Here is a 26685-nt window from a genome sequence, read left to right on the forward strand (position 1 = left end):
GTGGTGTTGTAACATACTGTACATGGAGGTGCTTTCATTTGTGCAGGAGGAGTGTTTGTATGGTGTACAGTGCTCTCATCACTCCCCTGCTCTCCTCTCCTCTGCTGTTCTCTAATTATCCCTCGCTCATTAGTCTCGAGGACTGCACGTGCATTTACTGCCTCACTGTTTCGGCAGTGCACTCATGACACCCTTAAAGCAGTAGTCCTATTCATCGTTGACTGCCTGCCGTTGCTATCAGCCTTCACCGTTTGGCAGTGATGTTTTGAATGACACTGAATGGTGTACACGCTGTTTACATTTTAACATCATAAATGATCTTGTGAAAGGACTGTCTCTTTAGAGACATGTTGAATGCAAACCTAACGTTGGACTCCGAATCCAAGGACCAAAGGATATATAGTGCTTTTTTAACCTTAGCAGTTCTACAAAGCGCTTTACATTGCTCATCCACTGCGTCACACAACACACCAATGGTACAAACTCGGGTTATTAAGAGCTTCAACGTTTTCCCCTCGCCATGCACTACCTTGCCATCAGGAGCAACTTCTGCTTCAGTGTCTTGCCCAAGGACACTTCGGCATGTGGAGTCAAAGGGGCCGAGAATTGAACCGCCAACCCTACAATTAGTGGACAACCTGCTCTACCACCTGAGCCACAGCCGCCCAAGGCATCCAAGCCTAGCAGGAAGATCTTATGCAGAATCTTCTTAAAGGTCTTCTTAAACTATCAGCTACTCTGAAGGCCAACTAGGATGGTTTGGTGGTGTAGCAGGTGCCTGTAACATTGCCACCTCTCATGTCCAGGGTCCAAGGTTCGATTCTGATCTCGGATTCTTCTCCTTGTGTCCATGTAGGTTTCCCGTTTCCTCTCACCTGTCAAAAAAACATACCTGTAGGTGGATTGGCTATGCTAAATTGGACCGAGGTGTAAATGAGTGTGTGAATGGGTGTATGCATAGTGCCATGCGATGGGCTCGCATTGCATCCTGGGTGCCCAGTAATCTCGAGATAGGCTCCAGGTTCACTGTGACCCTGAACAGGATAAACCAGTGTCTGAAGATAAATAATTGAATAAATGAAGGTCAGCTAATGCAAAGTACTCCATGGTTCCAGGATCGCCTGGAACTGTTGAGACGAAAGAAGGAATTGTTGAGGTGCGGTGAACAGAAACTCTTACTTCCTCTTATCACAATGCAGCCAGTTTCTGCATTCCAGCTGATAGCCAATTGCACACACACACACACACACACACACACACACACACACACACACACACAGGCTTACAAACATGTCATAACATTTGAAATAGAGGAATTGGGGAAAACGTTCTCTTACATCTTACAAAAAATATACACCAAATACCACGCAAAAGGATGTGACTGCTCACACTTCTGTTCTGTTGCTTTTTCCCAAACTAAAGCTGTTATTTCAAAAGTCAGCCTGTTTTTGGGGAATATTTGCTTCCCTGCATCATTAAATCATCTCGATGCATTTGAGTCTCAGCTCTGGGGAAAATGTAGAAGCTCTTAATAACCTGAGTTTGTGTTTCAAGCAAGCTGAAAATGTTTTTTTTTTGGATGCTGCGTAAAGCAGCGTTCGCACGGTGGAAAAGCCGTCAAGCCGTGTACGTTCATGCACATGCGGTACAAAGGCTTTATATAGTGTGTAAGCATCAGTACAATGTTCAATCAAGAATGAGCAATAAAGAGAAATGAAAGTTGCAACCGCGCTGTCTTGTAGAATAAAATGTTCTCTCTCTCTTTTTCTCTCTCTCTCTCTCTTGCTCTCTCTCTTTTTCTCTCTCTCTCTCTCTTTCTCTCTCTCACTCGCTCTTTCTCTCTTTTTTTCCTCTCTCTCTATCTCTGTTCTCGAACACATTTACACATGAATGCTTTTATAGAAATGAGGTTAAACCGTGTCATGAATGATTATGTGTGTGAGGGTAAGAAAGCTATGAGTCTTGCTGGCTAGCGTGGCTGAAATACTCCTTCATACTGAACCGACACCGACGGGGATTTAACACCCAGTCCTCCATCACTGCCGTCTCCATGGTAACGTGTATGGGTAGGAGCTGTGAGTAAGTCGATGGAGTAGTTAATGTTAAAGAACATGTCCTTCTGTTGCTGCGCTGCACCACAATACACACAGATTTTCCCCTCACTTCACTCACAGCAACACTGTTCTTCTAACTGGTGCAGTTCATTAAAAGGATAACAGCACTACATTCACACAGGAGTCATCACACAGTTCTGCAGAAGGCTCTGCGCTCTCAGCTGAGCTAAACGTCATTCGTGACATGTTTTTGACTCACTGTGCACTCCAGGGCTGAATTATCCCACTCTGTATGATTATTTCATTTTTGTCATATAGTTATACCCAGTATAGGGCTGCTTGTTGTTTTGTTGTTTTGTTGTTGTATGCCGTGTGTGTGTGTGTTTTAAGTTTATGCATATCTTTGTGTCACAAAAGATAAGGAGCTTTACAGCTGGAAAAAAGAGCCATTATATTTCACTTTGGTGAACAAAATATGTGCGTGTGTATGTTCCTATTTGTATATATGTCTATCTATTTGTGTGTGTGTGCCTGTCTGTGTGTTCCTCATTTGTGTGTGTGTGTGTGTGTGTGCATGCTTATCTGTGTGTGTGTGTGTGTGTGTGTGCCTGTCTGTGTGTTCCTCATTTGTGTGTGTGTGCATGCTTAGCTGTGTATGTGTGCACCTGTCTGTGTGTTCCTCATTTGTGTGTGTGTGTGCCTATTTGTGTGTTTGTGTACCCTATCTATGTACATGCCTTTCTCTATATGTGAGAGTGCCTCTCTGTCTGTCTGTCTGTCTATCTGTCTATCTGTGTGTGTGTGTGTGTGTGTGTGTGTGTGTGTGTGTGTGTGTGTGTGTGTGTGTGTGTGTGTGTGTGTGTGTGTGGAGGCCTTTCCTGTGAGGTGGAACTGAAGCTCGGCCTCAGCAGTACTGAAATATGAAAAAGTCACATGACATTGAGTTCTCTGTTCCAGGAGTGTGTGTGTGTTTGTGTGTGTGTGTGTGTGTGTGTGTGTGTGAACTTGTGCTTGCTTTTAAACTCAAGTTATAAAAAATAAAAAATACACACCCTCTTGTTTGCTGTAGTGAGAGATAAGAGAACACTGTTTTGTCTCTTGCCCATCGGGGGTGTGTGTGTGTGTGTGTGTGTTATATATTACACACAAGTGTGCTAGTATGAGTGCATTTTTATCTTTATTTTTTTTTACATGCACAATTTCTGTTCGTAGCTTTGTGAGGGCTGGATAACTCTCTAAACCCTTCGGTGATACTAAGGACTATAAACCTCCCAGCAAAAAATGCCACTACAGCAGCTGCTCTACCATATCCGTGTGTCACTACTGCTCTGGATCCAGCAGCCGACGATCACGAATCGTCCTGTCACTGCAGCTGTCTTTCCATTGGGCTAACAAGTGTTGAATAACAGCCAGTAATGGTATACCTTCAGACTGCATGTGTACATGTACTGTACACACACGTGTACAATTTTCCTAACAGGCTTTTTTTCTTTTTTTTTTTCTCACACCAAACTGTACGGTGTGTCATATATTAATGACCATCATCTCATCGGCTTCCAAAATATAATAATTGCTGGACTGTAATTATCACATTTGTGTAATAGTACACTGGTACAGCAAAATCAAGCGCCCCTAGTAATAATTGCACCATGCTGCAAATGAGCAGTCAAATTTCAGTTGCAGTGGATGTGGGTGTACAGACCGATCACTAGACTTGGAGTGTTCTTTGTGTGCCCATTTTGTTTTTAACCTTGTCATCTGAAGATACCAGACTCAACCCTGTCTTTTAACACTGTTACTTCTTTTCTTAATCCTACACATATAATGTTTTACTTTTACCGGCTACTGAATATGCTAGGTTCTAGTTAAATAGAATTAATCTACCTGTTAGCTTAATCCTGCTCCATGACACTTCTTTCTTGTTCTGATGATCTTAAACCCTTCATTTTCTCAACCGCCAGGTTTTTTTTTTTCTTCCATCATGCAGTTTTGCATTTATAATCTACCTTCCCTCTACAGTCACTCTCACCTCGCTTGACTTTTTCATGTTGCCTCTGGCTTGCTCACTGGGGATGTGGATCTACACTCGCTTTGTGTCGAGTTCTAGTTTTAAACACACAGTACAAATAAAATAGTCTTCTGGAAGGCTGTAACAAGACAATACAGTCGCCCAACCTGCATACCCAAATTTCTGGACAGGGTTTTGTAGCCTGTGTAAGCCGCAGCCTTTTCGTTATACCCCAGTTTACTCAATGGTAATTAGCTCGATTTGGTCTATGTGAGAAAAATGAAGCCATCGCATCCACTCACGCACCCTCACAAGGTGGCCATACACACTTGAAAGAGAGTCTAACAGGTATATTTTATATATACAGATGAGAGAAGAGACACATGCGATGGGCTAGTGTTAGCTTGATTGACATACAAGAAAGGAATGCTGTCCTTTTCACCCAGACTGCAGGGCTGGTTATGGTCTCTTGGACTGTTGGTGAACAATTTCAGTCTGATTTTCAACTGAAAAGGTCATCATTCTATAAATTACTCCTGAGGGCCACAGAGGAAAGACAGGAGAAACATGCAGAAGGCTCTGGAGGTTTTTTGCTAGCTGCTGATGGATGCTCTGGCCGAATGACTGTTCCTTCCTGGGGATTCATTTTAAGCAGCTAAACGTATTTGTGCCCAGGCCTCAGAAATTCAGCTGTTTTACCAGCAAATCCTCTTTATACATCTTTCTCCATCTCAACTCATCCATCCATCGATTCATTTAACAGGCTTAAATGGTTCAGTCAAATCTGGTGACCTTCTTGCATCTGTTTTATGTCGCAATTCTAAAACATATAGAAAAATCTTTTGTTTCCTCTAGGGGAGAATAAAGCAGTTGACGAACATGGATGGCTTGGGGAAATATGGACTTTTTGCAAAGAGTTATTTTATCTGTCGAATAGAATAATTCACTGATCCTTGAAAGCATTTTTACTGTATGCCTTTGTAATTTTATCCACGCTGACAGCATGGAATTAAAGCTGCTAGCATTGAACAGTTAGCAAAATACACGCCTCAGATGTATTAGAAAATGGTTGATGCGTTCAAGGTGATCATTTTCCATGTTGTCAGTATGCGTGAACGTTGTTTCTGTGGTAACATATTGTCCTTCCTTTTCTCTTCTCTACAGAATGAGAAACCACTGGGTCATTCTGCAAGCAGGTCCAGCAACATTTCAAAGGTATGGAAATCTATTTCCCTTCCCCCCTCTCACTTAGTGTTTATTTATCTGTGTGCGTGTGTGTGATAGAGATGGAGATAGAGAGAGAGAATGAGGACATATGAACTTTCCAGGTGTTTTGCCCTCATCTCTCATTTCTATTCTGTGAGTATGGCTGAGACTCTTGGATTGTACCAGGCTCAGGAGATTGATGGTCTGAATATTTTGTATAATTTAGAGGCTGGGAAATAAGGAAGGCCAAACATTATACCTAAGGAAACCTCTCTTATGCGTACGCTTCTCATTTTTATCATTTGCATTTAAAATGAGTCATTCGACTAACAATGGGCCTCATTTATCAAGTTGGATCCGAACGGATTTCTTCGTAGATTATTTGTACGAGCGTTGGCGTTCATGAAAATCCTGCAAATTCAGAAAACGGTCGAATCCCACTCACGCACCCGAGTGTGTGTAAATTACTCGCAGGAATACTTATTAACGTAAACCTCGACTTGACTGATTTCATGTATTTTCATGGCTTACTGCACTTTTATACATGGAATATACTGTCGAGTTTAAATTGCTTATTTCTATTATGTTTACAGCATTTTAGCAGATGCCCTTATCCAGAGCGATTTATAGAAGAGCTCTGGAGTCTCTATCAAAAACACAAAGAGATTGCATAAATTTGACCTGCATGGGAGGCGTGCCAGGAAAAAGCCTTTGCTGTCTATAAAGAACATTAGAGCAAGACTACAGTTTGCCAGTGAGCATAAGGGCAAACACCAGGGCTTTTGGAATAATGGGAGCAATGCTAGCTTCTGAGGCCAAGGGTATGCTTACTTTTTCCACAAAAGAATATCACATCTATTGACATTTCTGTTGACTAAATGATTGAATTAGCTAATTTTCCTTGCGGTTTTGTTAAAGTGTATCAGCTTCATTAATAGGCATTGTTTCAAACAGGATTAAATGCTTGCTTGTCTAAATATGTCAAAAAAGCCAACAATTTCTGTGGGGTGTACTTATTTTTTCACACGACTGTATATATGATATGATATGACTGATAACAGCTGGGAAACACTTGCCACATATTTTTATTCATCATATACAAACAGCACCACACACAAATGGTCACTTATTTTGGCGTTTACACACACTGCAGGGGCAGTCATGTCGATGTCTTGGCCGACTCACGTGCAGTGAAGTGGGATTTTTCTGGGATCAGGCTTGGCAAATGCTATCACTTTGGCACAGATTTCTTCCTCTTAGCTGTGTACAAGTGCACTAAATCTGCACTGTGAGCCTCTTAGCCGATAAACCGGCTTCATGTGCTAATGGATGTCCTCTGTGTGGTGAATTGGTGGTTCGGCTGTAGGGCTGTGTGGTCCGGCTCCTGAAACCCCACAGCTCTCATCGAGCGCTGACGAGCACCCTCGGAACCATTCAACGAGAGATGAAAACACAAGCCGGACTGACGCCGCAACACCCATGGTTCTCATTTTATCATCATTTAACATGATGGCTGTTCACACAGTTGGGTTAAACGTCTTCATTTAGCCTCTGCGTGAATCGTTATTTGATGGTTTACATGCAGCCAGCGTTAGACCTCTGCAGGAGGACCCCATCATTCTAGGGCCATTTCATCAGCAGCAGCATAAGTAACAGAAAATATTTCCCATTATGCATTTATATTGTGTGTTCTCTTGAACTGCTGCAAGCATATCATCAACACACACACACACACACACACACACACACACACACACACACACACACACACAATGTACGAAGGGATGTTTACTTCTAACAGCTTCATTGGGCCTTCGTGTCAGGAATGGCATATCTATCTCTATCTCTCTCTCTCTCTCTCTCACTCTCTCTCTCTTTTTCTCTCTTTCTCTCTCTCTCTTTTCTTCCTCTCATTTCTCATGCAGTTTACAGTTGGTTTGTTGGTCCAGCTGTTGCCCTCAATCACCGGTTCAGAGTGTGATCCCACCGTCAGTGTGCCTACTGTTTCAAAAGCCTTTTTCTATCTAGAGTGTCTCTGTATCACGACAGCAGTTATATCACTTTACATTTTTGTACCTCTCTTTGTCTCTCATTTTTTTCACTTACTCTCTCTCTCTCTCTCACTTACTGTCTTTCTCTCTCACTTTCACTTACACCCTGTTGTGTGGCTGCTCTTTTGCACATTACATCTGTGTGTACTTATTTTTAACATTCCTGTAAACATGTGCCTTGCAGCAGATTGAGCAGATGACAATCCACATTATTTGCATTTAGCTTAGTATGCCCGAACACTTGTAGGTTGATTCCACTCAAAAATGAGCAAATGTAATGGACATATTTAGATGCATTTCAATAGGATAAGTTTTAGTAAAAAATTTTTAAAAAGAAGCAAAAAAAATATTAATAGTTTAAAAAAAAAATTTTTTTTATTTATCAAGCCTGTTTTGGTGTGATATTTTGCAGCTCACATTAAACAACACAGCTAAATTTTAAACTCTATTAATCTCATTTCAGTCATGACAACTCTCGGAATGAGATAAACAGCTTTTATTGAAAGCAATGGATGATATGTAGGTGTGGTCTCGGTGAGCTAGATCTGCTATGCGGGTTCTGGTGCTGCTGAGCGAGTACGAATACTTGCTCAGACATAGAGATTTTCAGAACCATGCTGATGTTGCAAAGGGTACAGTGGGAGATAGCAGATCTAGATGGTGGTGCTGGGGGTGGAGGAGGAGCGTAGAATGCAAAACCAGATAGAGTAGCACACAGATAGTTTGATGGCTTAATTAGACATTCATTCATCTCGAGTAACCATTTTATCCTGATCAAGGTCTTGGTTGATCTGGTACCAATCCTGGCAATACTTGGTGCAAGGTGGGAAAATGCACACATATTCACACCTAGGGGAAATTTTAGCAAAGACAGACCACCAGTCTACATGTTTTTGGGAGGTGGGAGGAACCCCAAAAACCTGGAGGAAATCCACATGAACACAAGGAGACCATACGAAACTCCACTCAGACAGGATCAAACCGAAGACCCAAAACTGTTAGGTGGCAGTGCTACCCACCACACCACCATGCCGGTACTTTAATGAACTTATTTATTTATTTATTTTTGCGTTTGCTTGCTTCCAATGTTTCCGTACGTTATATTTTGAAAGTAGTCGTATTTTATCGTGTGTTTTATCGCACAGTGCTTACAATGCATGTTATCAGCAGAGCACGGGGCATATCATTCTTAACCAACCCATGCATGTTATTATTTCACTGTATAGAACACTCGAACACAGCAGAGATATTCATTTTAGGGCCTATAGGTTCAGTGCTATTATATTGCCCCCTTAAGCCTAAACTATCTTTTTATAATCATTAACCTTCCAAAAAGAGCAAGAGATGATCATTTACAGAAAACCTTGAGAGCAGATTGCTTGAAATGGGAATATTGTGTGGTTAGATGAGCAGTTTAGGTTATCTGCAGGCCATGTGAAATGATAAGTACCCGGTAGGGTGGACTGGGAATGACTGTCCACAGAAAGATGGCCATTAGTAAATGCAGTGTTAAGTGTGTTGTGCTAAAGGCTTCTGCTCACTACTGGACTGAGATTGGATTCATCATTGTGTGCTCTCCTCAGGGTGTAGGCTTCATCACATGGTGATGGATTCATGGAGTAATATAATTTGGTGTGGGGGGTATGGTGGTTTATATTTTGTTAGAATATCTGACCGTTTTACCTTGAGGGGACATTTGGCAGCAAGTTAACAATTTACCTAGGTGTTGTTAAACAAATACGGTTTAACTACAAGGAACAACGTTTAATACCTGTAGTGCCGACGTGTTGCCTTCTGCCATTTTTGGATTCTGACAGCTCTTCCGCACCAGTCCCGTTGCCGTATGGGATAGTGCAGTGTCCGTTGCTTCCATACTGCAGAATCTCGGTGGATGCAGTAGGTTATCCGTGTATTTCTCGTAGTGGTGGTTCAGTAGTTAAAGGCGGTGGGTTACTGATCAGAAGGTCAGGAGTTCAAGCCCCAGTACTGCCAAACTACCATTGTTAGTCCCTTGAGCGAGGCCCTTAACCCTCAACTGCTCAGTTGTATAAATGAGATAAATGTAAGTCACTGGATAAGGGCGTCTGCCAAATGCCATAAATGTAAATGGAATTTTTCTTGCTCACTGTTTCATGAATACTGAGAATTCGGACCCACTACTCCTTTTGGCATACTGCTTTTCCCCTACTGTATAGTAGGGTAGTAGGCATCCAAAGATTATAGTGAATAACAACACACTTCCCTCTCTCCGTCAACTTCTTACATTTCTCTTTGAAAAGTGCATTGTGTCTGTGTTTCCTCTTCTTTCACACATTTCATCAGTCTGGTGATCGGTGATGGTAGCGTATATGCAGCTTGTATTTGAACCAGGACATGTTTGCTGTATTTGCTAGACAGTTGATTCTCAACAGAACATTCCTGCACTGGAAGGATTTGCCTTATGGAGCGTTTGGAATGCCCAGAATCTCCGGGTTAATGCAGGCACAATTACTGCAAGGTGTTTGTTTGCAAGTGGCTTGTAGGCTGTGGCTCAGGTGGTAGAGCGGGTGGTCCACTAATTGTAAGGTTGGTGTTTTGATTCCCGGCCCACATGTGACTCCACATGCCGAAGTGTCCTTAGGCAAGACACCCAAGGACACTACCGTTGGTGTGCGAGTGTGTATGTGAAAAGGGTAAACGTATGGGTAAAGCTCTTTGTTGAACCGCTAAGGTAAAAAAAAAAAAAAAAAAAGCGCTATATAAGTGCGGACCATTTACCATGCATGTGGGGTACTGTTAAATGCCGGTGGGGTTCTGTTAAATGCCGGAGCCTGAATCATGGTTAAATACACAGTGTGTGCTGATTACCTCCTGGGGGACCAGTGGAACTGCAGGAAGTCGGAATAATTCAATGTAGATTTTGCAGTTAGTCACCACACACACAAACACATTCCATCTTCCTTTTCACATGCAATGATTTGTACAGGGACTTCAGTGTTCAGCAGTACATGTCAGCTCTGCATCTTTGCAGGATCACAGAGCAGTAAACGTACACGAGACATACAATAGATATAGCTATTCATATATAACTTTCATGCTTGTTATTTCTTGTGCTAATTTAAAAAAAAAAATTCATTTTAATTATACAAGGTGCAATTCTTCTTCACCTTACTAACAGTATCAGTTGTGTTTTCTTTGCATTATTTGCTTGGATTAATTGCATGTATAAAAATTATTCATTGAATGCTCGGCATAATGTGTGTCCATGCCTTTCAAATGAAGGTCAGCACTTCACACTATATTGATTACTGTCCAGCTCTGGGCAATATAAGTTCTCTGTGTGCTGCACTGTGAATCAATAACTAATTGGTTTTGGACATGGAGAAATTAAGCATGGCCTGTGGCACGTGTATCTAAAATATCTCAATATTTTTCTGGTGCTGCTTGGATACATAAAAATGGTGTAAAAATGCTTCTAATAAATAAAACTGTTTAGCAGGAAACTTTCATTTCCTCAACCAGTCACACAGTTCAGGTGATGTTTTTTACATGACATGAGTTAAAGTGCTGACTGTGTGTCTACTTCTCTCATTTAAAGTCCAAATGTATTTTTTATTTCTCTCGTAGGCAGGAAGCCCGTCTTCTGTGAACACCCCCATCGGCTTCTCTCGAACTTCAGTCACGCCTTCAAACCAGGACATCTGCAGGTACTACCTAGCTTAGCTTGTCTGTATTTTTAAAATGAGCTCCTTCGGGTGCTGCCATGTGCCGTCGTGTCCTCAAAGCAGCTAGTTCTCTGCATTAGATATGAAAATTATAATGCTAGCAACCAGCAGAGGTCGAAGCTTTCGTGTAAGGACTAGTATTTTGACTTGTACTCGTATTTCTACTGCTTTTGTGAGTTTTTCTGTATTTTTTATTTTTTTTGGTTCTCATGCTGTGTATTGCATGTTGCATGTTTGTTTCATTATTCTTTCTGCTTGTCTCTCGCCCCTGCTGCTGTCCCATGTTTTTGTCTGTTTTTTTGTTGTTTTTTTTGTTTTTTTTGGGTCCTGCTGTACAGTTCTAACGCTACTGCTCCAGCTCAGGAGCAGGTGTCTAAGAATCCTGCGCAGACTTCTGTGGTTTTGCTCAACTCCACTGATAAATGCTGGGCATCACAGAGCATCACTATGACAACTCTCTGTCTTGACTCGCCCGTCAAACCCAAAAATAAATCCGTGTTTGGAGCTGAATGGCTCTCACTGTTAAAGCCCTCGGTCAACCTCAGGCCGCACGCCAGCACGCTCAAGTTCTCCAAGTCCCTGAATGACGTGGGTCAGAAGATGGACGGGCTGTGCAGCCTGCACTTCGCTGAACGCACATGCTCAGATGGCGAGTTGCGCTCGGATACAAAAGGAGATGCAGAATGTGGACACCAGGCCAAGACTCTCGCGGTCAAGCTGACTCGCCTGCCTCCCCTCTACCCCACTCAGCCCACCTCATTCTCAACCACCTATGGCTATGCGAGTGCTCACCCAGCTGACATGCAGAAGAGCTCCAATCTGCTACGCTTCTTCTTCCCATTCCCACGCTCCTCCACAGCAGGCAGCCTGCCTCTGGGTGAACTGGCATCATGTGCCAAGCCATCCAGTGCCTTGCTAGAGGTAAGTGAGGCATGTGGTGAGGAAATGGGCGATGACGATGTGTTTGAGGAAGAATCCTCTGGTTGGAGGCTAAAGGCCGAGGGACAGCACGCTCCTCTCTGCTCCCTGGAGGAGGATGGAGATCTGGACCGTTGCTTCTCACCACTGATGGAGATCACGGGTCCACCCTCGCCGTACTCTCTGACTGGGGATTGCTGCAGGTTGGTGAGGTATCTCCTCTCCGACTCAGCCCAAGTACTCATGTGCCCTGTCTATAGAAAAGTGCTTCATCCCTAGAATCCCATCATCCCACCTGCCTTTCCAAAAGTCCCCAAAACCCCTGTGGCTCCACCTGTTTAAACCCCATATGCTGCTCTGCGGCTGTGCTGCCTCTTACATTTCCTATCCTCTGCTAATTACAGTCAGTTAGAAAAGCAATCCAGTAATCAGTAACAACATTAAAGCTTCAATATACATGGTAGAGAAATATTGAGTATAATGATTTGGCCACATTCCTGCATGCGATATAAAGCTTCATGTCGTATAGCTCCACATTTTGGTGTGGAGGTTCCTAGCGAGAGCACATCCAGGCAGGCCAGAAAATGGTAAACTCTACATATGGCAGTTTGTCAAGGCATGGAACGTTGGCAGGTTTTATGAGAGCAAACGGATGTGAAGATCTGATTAGTGCAGAGGTCGTAGTTGCAAAACACAGGGAGCTAAACACAAACCAAGATTAGTGCAGTTCTATCAGCTCATTTTTGAGTTCATTCCTGAGCTGTGTAATTGACTTAGAGGCGTTAATAACCAACAGAAAACTGAAAATCTGAGAAAGGAATTGATTTTCTTAATTCTCCATTTTAGTTCTGATGTTTTGTTTTTTTGTTTTTCTGTTTTTTTTTTTTTTTTTGAGTTGAATTCCGTTTAAAAAATAGTTTAAATCTGCCTTTGTGTATGCATGTCTGAGTTTATCCATCATTTCATTTGAGGTTTTTCCATAAAATCAATTCCATTCAAATATCTTCGTGAAAGGATGAAAAGAAAATGAATTTTTCCGTTGGCGCCGTTTTTATGACTTTCTCTATTGAAGTATGGTATCTTTGATGTGTACGCAGTCTGACTCGGCTTTTTAAAAAATGTGAAATACACGTACTGTATTGTGAGGCACTCCAAACACTGCTTAGTGCAGCATTTCACAGATTCATCACTTCTTCCCAGTGACACAGGGCTTCTAATGCCCTTCTCTGTCTTGTCCATTTCACAAGATCTGCAAATAACTATCCAGAAAATATGGATCAGTTGGCCTGACTCATAGTGACCTCGAATGGTTAGTGCATGGATGTGTTTGGGTTAATGATGCTAGGAGAGATGCAGCATGAGCTCCAGAAAGCATTTGCACAATATGTACACTACGCATAAAAAGTTAGTGTACGTTTTAGAATAATAATATCATCAAAACTCTAGAGTAACACAAATGGAACTATGGGAATTATGTTGTGATTAAAAAAAAAAAAATCCAAAATAATTTAATATTTTAGCATCTTCAAAGTAGCCCTTTTTGTCTACAATTTCCAGAAATGTATTCTTGGCATTTTTTCAACCAATTTCTTGAGGAATCTCCCCGAGATGCTTTTTAAACAGTATTAAAGGAGTTCCCACCTACGCCGGACACTTATTGACTGCTGTTCAGAATATCCCATTTAAATATTCCAAGTCATCCATTTAAAAAAAATATTTCTTTGTAAATAAAATGTTAGTTTTCTAATGAAATAAATGAATACGTTGGCACAACTCTATTTTTGTCTATAACACCGATCTCAAACATTTAATCATACACCTTCAGATGTAAAAGCTTTGTAAGAACATGAGAAACATTTCAGTCGAGTCTGTAAACTTTTGACGGGTAGCGTATGTCTCTGTTTACACTGTCCATGGATGCTGACTTAATATTATGGACAGGTTACCATTGTAGATGTATAGATTTTTGTGTAAAGGTGTGCAAGACGGTATCTGTAAGAGGATTTCTGCAAAAATAGCCTTAAGGTTACATTTCTGTATGCTGAGAAATCCGCTCAGATTGTGAAATCATTAGTCAGTGTGACACCTTATGGAATATTATTTCTGAAATATAAAGGTGACATTTTTAGAGTATACAGCAGTCGTATGTGCAAGTTTGTTCTGGAAGCCTGTTCCATGATTGTGAGACAAGGCTGGAACTGTAGGATATAAAGCATTTGTTCAGTCAAACTGCTCTGCTGTTCTTCGGCAGCGTTGTCGGAGTTGGCGCAGTCAACATTGCGACCCAGGAGCTGTTACCTGAGTTATTAAGGACAGGGTAAAAAATGGAACATCTTATATGCGCTAATTGGATTAAATCGATCTAATCGCTGGGAAGCTGGGAGTGTGTCATGGGCTTAAGATGTTCTGACTGAAATAAAGTTGAAGGACAGGATGTTGCCTCTGAGGTTCTGTTGTCTGTCTTTGTGTTGAGGATTAAAAAGCTGAATTTAGCATAATGCTTTTAAAAGCAGATTTGCACTTTAATTATGGATCCAGCATGTCTGGTGAAGTCTGTTTTTGTTTTTTAATTGAAACATCAAATGAAACATCTTCTTCTTATTCCTCTTTTTCTTCTTCTTATTTTATTTCTTTATTTTTTAAGCCTATTTGCTGTTAATTTACTATCCTGTCAACCAGACTTCTTGTTATTTGTTCATGTAAATTTGTTTTATTCACTCCATGCTCCTTACTTCACAGCAAATGTGAAAAAAACATTCATCACTTTATTGTTTATCATATCACATTTGTTCATATTAATTAGAATCGTTTCGTGTCTCAGAAAAGGAGGACTGTTGATGCATGAAAACAAATAGTCTGCCGGATTAGAGACTGTAATGCTCAGTGTAGCCGCTGTTGCACTTCCGTACCCTTCCTGCTGGAGGTCTAGTGAAGTCTGGACATTCATCAGCTCCCTGAATTGGATAGCAAAATGAAATGTCCCCTGCTATCAAATACATATAACGTTAGTACTGACAGCTGCTTAATGGCCTGCTCCTTTCTATTAATATAAATACTCCTAAATCTCTGCTATCTGTAAAGAAGTCTATGTACTGAAGGAGCTCTTTTTTTTTGTCTCTTAATCCGGTATCCTGGATTGGATAAGACTAGCCTGGAAATAGTCATTATCCTGTCATTATCCTCATTGTAGAAAGCCGAACCTTATATAAATACGTATGGTGGTGGCATTCTTTCTTCTCATTAATTCTGTCACATTTTTAATGCCAAAGGGGCTGCCTGTCAGAAACACAGTTTGGAAACGAGGGGGACGGTTGTCAGATCTGATACTTCTGCTGATGTGGTGGTGTGCCCTGATACATGCAGACATGTGTTGTTTGCTGTAGGGTTGTTCTTATCTTCTTAAGCCTTCTTTGCCAATCCGGCTGTACTTACTGCAGGCTGCTTTTATAAACCTATAATCAGAAGTGTTGACTAGGCTTTGTAACTCCTTCAGTATTCTAGGAGAGATTAAAAATCTACCACAGTTATTTTAGTTTACAGCTAAGAACAGAAAAATCTTTTTTCTTTCTTTTTTTTCTTTTTCTTTTTTTTTTTTTGCATGCGATGTCCCTCTTACAGTTTTAGGAATGTTTGAAGTGCATCAGTTTGATGTGAACTGCTTCGAGAGTCACCTTGAATTGATAGATTTCTCCGCAGCACCAGGGCACAGATGCCAGCTTCTCCAGATGAGTGTTGTACCATCATGACATAATTATAATGGCAGTGCTTACATCTGGGCATTTTGTATTTTAGCTGGTGGGCTATGGTAGCCTCAACACATTTCATTGCTTTCTATCAGACTCCCACTTTCTCTCTCTCTCTCTCTCTCTCTCTCTCTCTCTCTCTCTCTTTAAAAAAGAATATATATATATATATATATATATATATATATATATATATATATATATATATATATATATATAAATAGATCCTTCACCAAGCTCCATTCCCCCATCCAAATGTTCCCTCTCCTGCTGTAATGGTGCTCTGGTTTGGTTTACAGGCATTACTGGGGATCGTGTGTCTAATGTATTGATCATACATCATTAGATCACGAGTGGGGAGTTATTTTAGAAATCCCGAATGGACGGTAGATTGCATGTTTGCTACGTTTATCTAAATGCTGATTTAACTCGTGCCCACATGTGGCAACTTCTACACATGCACACACTCACACATGTACAATGATAGCTTCCTTTTTCGTTTCTGAAATATCTGGATGCCGATTGATAAGTGTAGGTGATCATGCCGGGCAAGAATTTCCAGAATTTGAGTCAGCAAAAACAAGCAGGGGTGTGTGTGTGTGTGTGTGTATGTGTGTGTACACCTTCCTACTTGATGATAATCTTCCTTTATTTTGTTTTTTGAAATGATATGATGCGTGTAGACCTTGTAGAGCGTCTAAACTTTGATCTAGTGTCAGGTTTACAGTGTCTGTAGAGAAAGCAGATATGTAGAAACTTGAAACAGGCAGCATTGGCAGAGACAGCTCACATCACATGTCAGATTCGCTTCACTGCAGATAATTGGAGACAGGCATCTTCCACGGTGATTTGCCTGATAAGGGCATTGATCCAGCTCAACTTTGGAGCAAAACTTTGTGCATGCTATAGCTGCTGTTCAAGCCTTGTATGTGTGTTTAAAGTTCTTCAGGATGCAGTGCATGTGTGAACTCTGTCTTTTGTTTGTGTGCAGGATCTGTCACTGCGAGGGTGATGAGGACAATCCACTGATCACACCCTGCCACTGCACAGGCAGCCTGCGCTTCGTGCACCAGGCCTGTCTGCAGCAGTGGATCAAGAGCTCAGACACACGCTGTTGTGAGCTCTGCAAGTTCGAGTTCATCATGGAGACCAAACTAAAGCCGTTGCGCAAGGTACACATACAAACACACCGAAGTAGTCATGTTCAGCTGAAAGAGCACGGGAAATACACCTAGTACCTAGTAACAGTCTGAAGGGTTTTTTTTTTTTTTTTAATTGACTTGATTACTGATTAAGTGTTTAGGTTTCTCTTTCATTCATATCACTTGGCCCAACCAAGTAGGGGTTCATTCAGTCATATATACTGTTGAGATCATGCTACCACATTCTGCCAGACTGGCTTTAGCATGCCTTCATTCGCAAAGGGCTTTAATGATTTAACACTAACTGTGTATTAGCAGAAGCAACAAAATGAAATTAAGAGCAGGAATCGAGTATCAATGTTTGCTGATCGCCTCTTTTAATTACATTTCCTGCGTATCTATGCATCACATCCAGCCTCATCAGTTAGTCAGGGTGGGCCTTTGTACCGCTGTGGGCTTTCGGCTTTTAATAAGACTCTATAGAAACGCATTGAGGTCAGGTGCCTGTCAGTCCTACAAGGTAACAGTATAGCCAGAATACCAGCTGGACACACTGGCCTTGTTCGCAGTGACGACATTCCCTTCCACGTGCTGTCTTTCTAATCCATCTTCCGACACAGAGCTGCGGTAGGCTGCATTCAGTGGGTCGTTTTCAGAGCTTAATAAATGCAGTGCTTTTAATTCTAGCAGATGTATAAACATACTTTCAAATAGCAATTTCCCAGTAGGTATTAAAGAAAACATTGTCGGGAGGTGGGGTGTATAGAGAACTTTCATATACTCTGTGTATGTGTGTGTGTGTGTGTGTGTGTGTGTGTGTGTATTCAGTACATACAGTAAATGTAATTAATTTTTCCTTTTTGCACAGATATAAGTGTAGTGAACTACAAGGGTGGTTAACTTTGTTCGTAGCTATTTCAATTTCTTTATATACATCTCATGTGCAGCATGGTTTCTTGTCTTTAAAAGTTATTTAGTTGCATCCATGATGTACTCAGAAAGCAAATACTTTCCAAATAAACTTCTGAGTAACATACGTCACTCTGACGTCAGCCACGCCTCCTGGTTGCAGAAACAAAATGGGAAACTATAGTGATTTATTTTCAAGAACAAATGAGATTTGTTTTCTAAAATGTTGTGTTGTGCTGTTGGGTGTCAGAATTGGAAAAGTATTCATAAACACTTTTTTGTGTGTGTTTTTACCACATACTAGTGAATCAGACACCTTTCCAAGCCAAAAGAATAAACTTGTTGTTACAGGCAATTAGGATGGATAACTAATTAGAAGAGCTCCGTTTTTGCAGCACCCATTTCATCTTGGCGAAGTAGCTAACTATCATATCAGTGAAGGTGGCACGCCAGCTAAGAATTTAACAGGCTAAGCTTGCTGGTTTACTAACATGCCTAATTTATATTGCATTAACAAATGTAGCTAATCATCAAGAAACTAGCTATTTAATGCTAGATAGTTGGGTCACGTTCTTTCTGAGGAACTGCCAGTGATGGGCATGTTTAGCTAGCTAAATTTGTCATTGTAAAACATTACATCTTGAAAGTCCCCACAAACAACAAAGTTGTAAGCATTTAAAAAAAAAAAACCCGTATGCCTTCAATTTCTATCTGTAAACGCTCTCAATTTCTATGGGACATTTTATATACTGTATGTCAGGCCATTGGAGCATCATTTAGCCACTGACAGGATGTCAGAGTTACAGTACTGTGCAAAAGTCTTTGCACATGCAAAGAAATGATTTAAAAAATAATGAAATTAAATGTTTCTCCATTAATAAAAGATACTATAAAGAGCAGTAAACAGTAATAAATTAAACAAACTCAATATTTGCTGTGACAATCCTTTACTTTAAAAAAAAAAAAAAAAAAAAAAAAAAATGTAGTAGTCTCAGGTCGAGTTAGTGCAGTTTTATAAGGAAATGAGCTGTAAGTATTATCGAGCATCTTGCAGAACCAGCCACGGTTCTTCTGGAGACTTTGACTGTCGCACTCGCTTCTTATTTTTGCAGCAAAACCCAGCAGCCTTCACTGTGTTTTTTTTCCCTGAAAAGTGTCTCTTAATACACTGCGTTCTTTACTGACATTTCATTTTGTGCTGGAAATCTAATGTTTGGAAATCTAAAAAAAAAACATTTGTACTGACTTGATAATGTAGAAATCATAAAATAAAAATCTGTAACAAAAAAATGGTGCCTAAGACTTTTGCACAGTACTGTATAGAAGTTGAATGTGTTGGTTTAGCCAAATAACAGCTTTTATTGGTAATACAACATTATTCATAGATTCTTCAGTGAGATTATAACGAGTAGTGTCAGGTTGCAGCTACTCATGTCTTTTCTTTTTCTTTTTGTTTACAAACACCAGAGGAGTCTATTATCAGATACAGAAGTGTTGATCTTTTCTGGATTTCAGTAAAATCCTCCCTTTGAGAGCTGAATGGTCTTTATTCTCAACACATCCTGTCACTAACTCCTTAAAGCAGAGGCTCTAAGCACTGTCACAGCACCGTCCTTGATCATTTATGCCTGTCAGTGAGTCAGTGTTCTGTTTTGTTCAAGCAACAAATAGTTTAGCAAACAGTTTTCTAATTAAGTATATAGTATAATATTTGATTTGAATGTAATATTCAGGCGTGTGTCGCTTTGTTGAAACACAGGCCATGCTGCTGATAGTGTAAGATCACACAGGAAGCTACATCAAATATTTATAATTGGGTTATAGTGGAAAGGGCAGGTGTGTAAGCGGAATGCGTGTGTGTCTGTAATCTGTAACGCAATACAGCACAGCCAGCGAGACAGACGGAGTGGGTTCTGATGTAAACCTCATTTGTTATGCCATCAATAATGGGGTAAATACCATCTGCTGTTATTGTTCACTTGTCAGAGGAAAAGTCCAGGTGTTTAAAGATCCCAGTCTGAGCTCATGCCCCCATTTCTTCCTCTATAGTGGGAGAAGCTGCAGATGACAGCCAGCGAGAGGAGGAAGATCATGTGCTCCGTAACTTTCCATGTCATCGCCATTACGTGCGTGGTGTGGTCGCTGTACGTCCTGATCGACCGCACTGCAGAGGAGATCAAACAAGGTCAGCTGCCTCTACCAGCCCCCTCTCCTCTCCCTAACCTACCTCACTGACATCCCGTTGTTCTGCTCGATTTGGAGATTTTACTGTAGATGCATTTAGTTCACAGTGAAGTGTTCCTATTACTGAAAGGAAAATTAACAGTGTGAAGTGTTAATGATCTCTGTCTTCTAACCAGTGTATGAACAGCTGCCTTGTTCTGAAATTAGACTAGGAATGATGCTCATTTATAGCTGACAAATGAACATCTATTATCATTCTTTAATACGTAGCTATGTAGCATGTGTTCTAGATTGGTGTATATAAATATGTAATTGAACTGACGTTAGACTACAGTACTCTTCCCACTTTCTCATGCCTCCTGCTTCCACCTGTAGTAAAATAGTAATAAACTCTTTTTAACCACGCAGCCAGGAGAATACCAGGTAAATGCTTTCTGCCTTTTAACATCTGATGTGTCTTTTCTCTGACTCTGGTTGTTACTCCACATATCTACATTTCTAATTTTCCCTCCTATTTTCCGCTCAGAACTTTTGCTTTCTTCCTCTCTGCCTGAATATCTGATCCACCCTCCTTTCTGCTCAGATGTCTGACTCTCTTGCCCCTCTACTCTCCCCTCCTTTCAGCTCTCTCTGCCTGCTAGAGATTCACCCATCATTTTGAGCCTTAAATGCTAATTGGTTGGTGAAATCTGAATAATATGCATTTGCTTTGACTATGATGCTAAAAGGGAATTTCCAGCATTGTGGGAATATAGCACTTTATAGTGCACTCCAGCCACTGATTCACATTTTTTCTGATACATGAAATTATAGAAGGATCATAAGATATAGCTGAGGAAAAACACGAATTAGGCCAAGAAGAACACCTGTTCAGTAAATTCCAAACCGTTCCCAAGAATAGCAGGTGTGTGTGTGTGTGTGTGTGTGTGTGTGTGTGTGTGTGTGTGTGTGTGTGTGTGTGTGTGTGTGTGTGTTTCAAGTGATAAAAGACCGGCATTATGTAAATAAAGTTTCAGTTGCCATGGAAATGATCAAAGAGCAACAAATGTCCAGAAGTATGCTCTTCTCAGCTTATAGCGCAGTCTCTCTCAGGAGATCTGCATATCTTCAGGACTAACCCCCCTGTCTCTTTGCTCTATTCCTGCCCGCCATGTCAGGAACACTAAAGCTGCACCCTGGTCTAACTTACGGAGCCTCCCAAAGCAGTACAGTATTATATTCCATGTTCAGGAATACCTTGTGTGGTAGCTCGCAGTAGACAATAATGATTTACCACATTACAGTCCCTTCCCAATCTGATTAGTCATTACTGCAAATGAGACGGTGATATGCTTGAAAATTAATGCGAAAATGATTTGATTTTAATGTATTTTCCTGTTAAAGGCACTATGAAGCTCTGAACCTTATCCTGCATTGGTAATTCTTTGGAACGACATCCACTGCTTCTGATAGATCATTCGTCACTCGGCTGTCACTGGGAAGACAGAAAATTGCATTAGGACATTATTAGAACAGTAAAAGAGAGTGGTATGCCTCCCTCGCTTCCAGAAGACAGGAATAGTAGAGTTCGCTTTTTAAATTCACAATAACACTAGGATGAGTTCGAACGAGAAATGCTATATGTGGAAAATCAGAATTCCTTACTGGAACATCTTGTCTGTGATTCCAGTGTCGTAGCTCCTCCCATGTCCGTGCCATAGCTTGACATTTAGAAGATATCTCTCACTCCAGAATCATACTGTATTTGTGCACAGAAATGATGCGGTGTTTTTAGCTTTGTCACTTTTGTGTTTTTTGAGAGCATATATCTTTCAATGTTTTTTTTTCCCCTTCCAAAAAACCTGACATGATTATAACAAGTATAATGTAATTAGTTTGGTCAGTTTTTTAAAGTGCACCTATTATGGTTTGTCAAATATGACCTTTCATGTAGTGTGTTATAGATCTCTTTTGTAAGTGTAAAAAGTCTACAAAGTTTCAGAAATCAAAGCGCAGGACAAACTGAGTTATTGACTCCCAAAAGAAGGAACCGAGTCTGAACAGCTGAAACGAGTCGTTAATAATTCCAGATTTTACTTCCTGTACGAACCTAGGTAGGTTTTTAACAAAAAGCCCCGCCTCTGGTCTTCATCTGCTGCTCGATAACAGAGGGAGCTGAAACTCGTTATGGTAGTGGGCGTTTCCTTTTTGAAACACGGTGACAGCAGTAGACCAATCACAACAGACTGGGGCATCTGACCAATCAGAGCAGAGTATGCTTTCTGAAAGGAGGAGTTTAGAATGAATCCTTTAGAACGAGTCGTTTAACGAGTCGTTTGTGACACTGGGGGGAAAAAGGTAATGCTGCAATTGAAATCATGAGCACATTAAAGTGTTTTTGACCTTGGATGCATGTAAATCTATTGTATGAGACCTTTAAAATAAAATTAGGCATGTTTAAAAACTATAATAGGTGCACTTTAATAAATGATTATAATACTTTGAGACTGACATTAATTTTGGGCTTTATTTTTCGGTATTATTTGATACTGTGAATAAAGCTCTTGTCCTGTTTTCTGCAGGGATTCTCGAGTGGCCTTTCTGGACCAAGCTTGTGGTGGTGGCCATCGGCTTCACCGGCGGACTGGTTTTCATGTATGTGCAATGCAAAGTCTATATCCAGCTGTGGAGGAGACTTAAGGCTTACAACAGAGTGATATATGTGCAAAACCGGCCAGAAACCTATAAAAAGACTATTTTCGATAAACCTGTACTCATGGAGCCAAACTTGGATAATAAGGAGGGTTTCGGGCCAGCGCAGTCAGACACAAACTCTTCGCAGTACACAGAGACCGAGGACTACAGCATGGAGATACTGCACGTGTGAGCCGCGCATGCCCGGCCCAATTCCACAGGACCAGATGATGCTTTGCCCCCTGCCAGGGTACAGTTGGCACCACAGGGCACTGGGCAAAGTAACTGAGACAGAACTCCTCCTGTTTTTTTTAAGGTGTTTTCTTTGTTTTGTCTGTTCTGTTCTTGTAAGTTGTTGGCTAGCCATTATGAGTCGGTGTGCACCAGGTCCAACTACTGCCATTGTACTACTCTTGTAAGAGATGTGTGAAGCACCACTGTGTGCATCTGTGCTCACCGCGTGCGTGAGTATGTGTCTCTGCGCTGGTTCTAATGGAGTCCTTAACAATGCATTTAAGCACTTTTTAGTTCCTTCTTTTAAGGCTCTGCTGTTTTAATACCCATACATTTATATATACATAAGGAAAAAAAAAAAAACAAGCTTGAAGTTTTGAGAGTTTTTCTCGCATTTTGTATGACATTTTTTATTCCCACTCAAATGTTGGATGTAAAAAAAAAAAAAAGGAAATTTGAGGAGATATAAGGGAAAATGGACATGTTTTTAGAGCGATCATGCCATCTTTCATAAAAAAAAAAAGAAGAAGAAGAAAAAAGTTGATCAGTCTTTTTCATTTGTTTGATCTCGTATTTGACTAATTCTAAAGGTGATACTTATTCACAATGAAATTAATGATTATCTACCAAGGGCTAGAGCCACTTGCACAGTTTTAGCATGTTTGCTATTACTGTAATTTGTGACAGGCCCAACAAGAATACGTTGACCACTAGCTATGATACGGCTTCTGTCTTGGCTATCTGCCCTTAAGCGTTCCTTTTGAGGGCTCGAAAATGTAGATCATTTTTAAAATCTCACCCATTACTAGTTAGAGGACATTTTCCTGTGGAGGTTAAATTACTTGTAGCGTCACAACACCTTTGTAGATGATTCGTGTTTTCTATACGTGTCTGGCTCTTTAGATTGAGTATTTGTTTTGACCACTTTCCTTAAGAATTCAATTCCTTTACGTTATTTTTATCACCCAATAGGACAGTTTTGTATTCATGGTTTCATAGAGATTCATTTTGTTCCTACATCCATACACACGTTTACATGTGACCTGACACAATTGGCTTGGCTTGACAAACATAACTGTAGCCTTTCGACACTTTGCTTTATTCCTTTATCATTACACTTCATCATGCATATCTAAAATATTATTTCAGCATGCATGACCTTAGCATATGACATCTTAAAAACGGCACTTGATCGATCTTGGAGAAATCAACATATTCTGTAAAAATTTGTTGCATGGTGTCCCAAAAATAAATTCTTTCTGTCCTTCTCTTAAAAGTTACAGAATGTTGTAAGGGTGTTATGGTTATAAACGTTGGGAAATTTCCATGTTAACTGTGACTTTCACCATTTCCTCATGCAGTAAGTGTTTTTGATATAACAAATCACCTTTATCTCCCTTATTGTCAGAATGTCAGGACGAACCTGAAATCGGAGAATACTTCTGCCATCTAGTGGCATTTTGTTATACAGACTTTAATGTACCATGAATGCTTGGTGCAATTTGAGCAAAATGAAAAGTGCAATTACAGTTTGTTGAGGGGATCATCCTTGCAGTCGTTTTTTTTTTTCTTTTTTTTTTTTCCCCAGTTTTCACATAGGGTATTTAATTCCACAGTTTATGCAAATAACACTACAGGTTTGATGTTGCACAGCTAATGTAATATTGGTCTTAGATCCTGTGAACTCGAGAGCGGATCTCAACTATCTATCGCTTTGCTATGTTATGACTGTGGGAATGCCCTTTACAAGCTTGTAAATCCTAACAAGCGCAGTTTTGCACAACTGCAGCCTGGCATCCTGTATGATTTGATTCATTTTACTTTAGAAATCAGTGTACAGATGGATTTTCGTTAGATAAACAGGAGCTGGCTCCTTTAAGTCTCTGGCAGTGTGGGACCGCTGACAATTTATGGAATCAAGTTCAAACTGTAATATTTTTGGACAAGGTATGATTTGGAAAAATGTCTGGATTGTAATACTGCATATGCCTTGTCAGGTGTCAGCTTTGCTGAATTGCTGCACTGCGTCTGCTTTGTTTAGCCTTGCTCTGTTGCAGTAATTGTATTGTTTGTCTCTCGACTCTTCATTGCTGCAGGTTGCTAGTAGTCGAGCTCTGACGATCATGTGATCGATCACGCTTACTAACAAACAGATGACACGTGCTTAAAAAGTGTTTCTTGCAAACTGCAATTTATTACTACTGAATCAACTTGAATGTGGTCAACATGACTGTTTCCTAGCCCTCTCTTATTCCATTCTTCTCTCTCTGCGATTTTTTTCTTTGAATAGTAAAAGTAGTTTTCATAATGTTTTTAATGAATTCTTGATGTGCTTTGTTTTCGTTTGATTTCCCATATTTGAGTATATAGACTGTAAAACAACCAAATAAAATGAAGTAAACCTATACATTGTTGCAAATGAGACATTTTTGTTTTTGCCACACTCTGTGCTGCTGTTATAAAGCGGTGGTTCTTTGACACAACACTGCCTAAAAATTTAAACCGTCACATGTTGGTTTTTTTTTGTTTGTTTTTTTTGGAATATCCATTTCCTCGGTTTCCACACGGCTACTAAATGTCATCAAGGCCTTTTTGCAAGCACTGTGTCAAACTAGAGAAGCAGTGGACCTGATTGAAAACATTGCCGTGGCTTTCTCAGTAGCTAAATATGGTTTTGTGAATCTGAGAAGACTGTAATTTACATGTATAGTTTTGTATTTTATGTATCTGTACTTTTTTTTTTTCCTCAGTATTATTACGCTTTTAAGACGTTGACTTTAAGTTTCTTAATTGATATGTAAGTGATGTTGTTTCGTGTTTTTAAGGGGAGATTAAATGGAGCAATAAAATAAAACCTTGATGAAGCCAGCAGCTGGTTGCCTATTTAAGTTGCTCCTAAAGCTGTTGAACTGCAAAAAAAAAAAAAAAAAAAAAAAAGACACACACAAAAAAAAAAACTGGAAAGCACTGCATTCAAATTCACAGTAGCTTTGGGAGACGTGTATTTTACAGACAACTCTGAAAGATTGATACTTGTTTAATAGCTGCATGAGACTTCAACTAGAAAAAAAAAACGTCAATTAGACCTTATTTTTATTGGCCTTTGGCTCTCATTTTGGCTTAAACAATGATGCTGTCAGCCAATCATGCGGCAGCAGCCCAATGCATTAAATCATGCAGATACAGGTTAAGAGCTTCAGTTAATGTTCATCAAACATCAGATTGAGGATAATTGAATGAATGAGCAATGTATCTCATTCATGAGAATGTGATCTCGGTGATGCTGAGCGGTGCGTGGTTGTTGGTGCTAATGCCTTTGTTGATAAACGAAGTCAGAAGAGAACGGCCAGACTTGTTCAAGCTGACAGGAAGGCTATGGTAACACAAATAACTACTATTTACAACTTCTGTGAGCAAAAAAACCCAGTATCTCCGAATGCTCAGCACATCAAACCTTGAGGTGGATAGCAGATCACATCAAGTTCCACTCCTGTCAGCCAAGAACGGGAATCTGAGGCTACAGTGAACACGAGCTCACCAAAAATCTACAGTTGGGAAAAACATCTTCAGCTGTCCAGTCCAAATCATACCTCAGATTCTGCAGAATTATACTGATTAATTTTTTTTTTTTTAAATTACATGCATAGATATGAGTATAAATCATGGCTCTTTTGTGCCAATCCTAAATTTCAACACAAAATGGAGGATATTTATTTATTTATTCAATCGGATATTTATTTATTTATTCAATATTTATTGATTTGTTTATTTACTCAAGTTTATTTTACAATCTTAAAATAAAACCCCCATGTTTGAGCTGTAGAAAGCTATACCAACTCCCCTGGACTTTTGGCGGAAG

The 26685-nt window shown here is 40.3% G+C and overlaps 2 protein-coding genes across 5 annotated transcripts in view; both read left to right on the top strand.

Annotated features, from left to right (window-relative positions):
* marchf8 (membrane-associated ring finger (C3HC4) 8) overlaps positions 1-25694 on the top strand; it is an 84686-nt gene extending 58992 nt beyond the window's left edge. For 3 of the 4 annotated variants that reach the window (XM_017462522.3, XM_053678622.1, XM_017462528.3), the window contains exons 3-7: positions 5227-5277; positions 10926-11005; positions 16676-16856; positions 19785-19920; positions 22481-25694. In XM_017462522.3, the coding sequence (XP_017318011.1) occupies positions 5227-5277; positions 10926-11005; positions 16676-16856; positions 19785-19920; positions 22481-22785 (753 nt within the window). In that variant the 3' untranslated portion in view covers positions 22786-25694. 4 annotated transcript variants of the gene reach the window in all.
* Positions 11019-15793, top strand: LOC128632722 (uncharacterized). Its single transcript, XM_053679665.1, has one exon. The coding sequence runs from the start codon at positions 11471-11473 to the stop codon at positions 12218-12220; it is 750 nt and encodes a 249-aa protein (XP_053535640.1). The 5' UTR covers positions 11019-11470; the 3' UTR covers positions 12221-15793.
* Positions 25695-26685: the final 991 nt, after the last annotated feature.

The sequence above is a fragment of the Ictalurus punctatus genome, chromosome 3 (assembly GCF_001660625.3).
Source record: "Ictalurus punctatus breed USDA103 chromosome 3, Coco_2.0, whole genome shotgun sequence".
NCBI lineage: Eukaryota > Metazoa > Chordata > Actinopteri > Siluriformes > Ictaluridae > Ictalurus > Ictalurus punctatus.

Bases quoted from the DNA above. Each gene is read 5' to 3' on its own strand.
- LOC128632722 (XM_053679665.1), top strand. From the start codon at position 11,471: ATGACAACTCTCTGTCTTGACTCGCCCGTCAAACCCAAAAATAAATCC.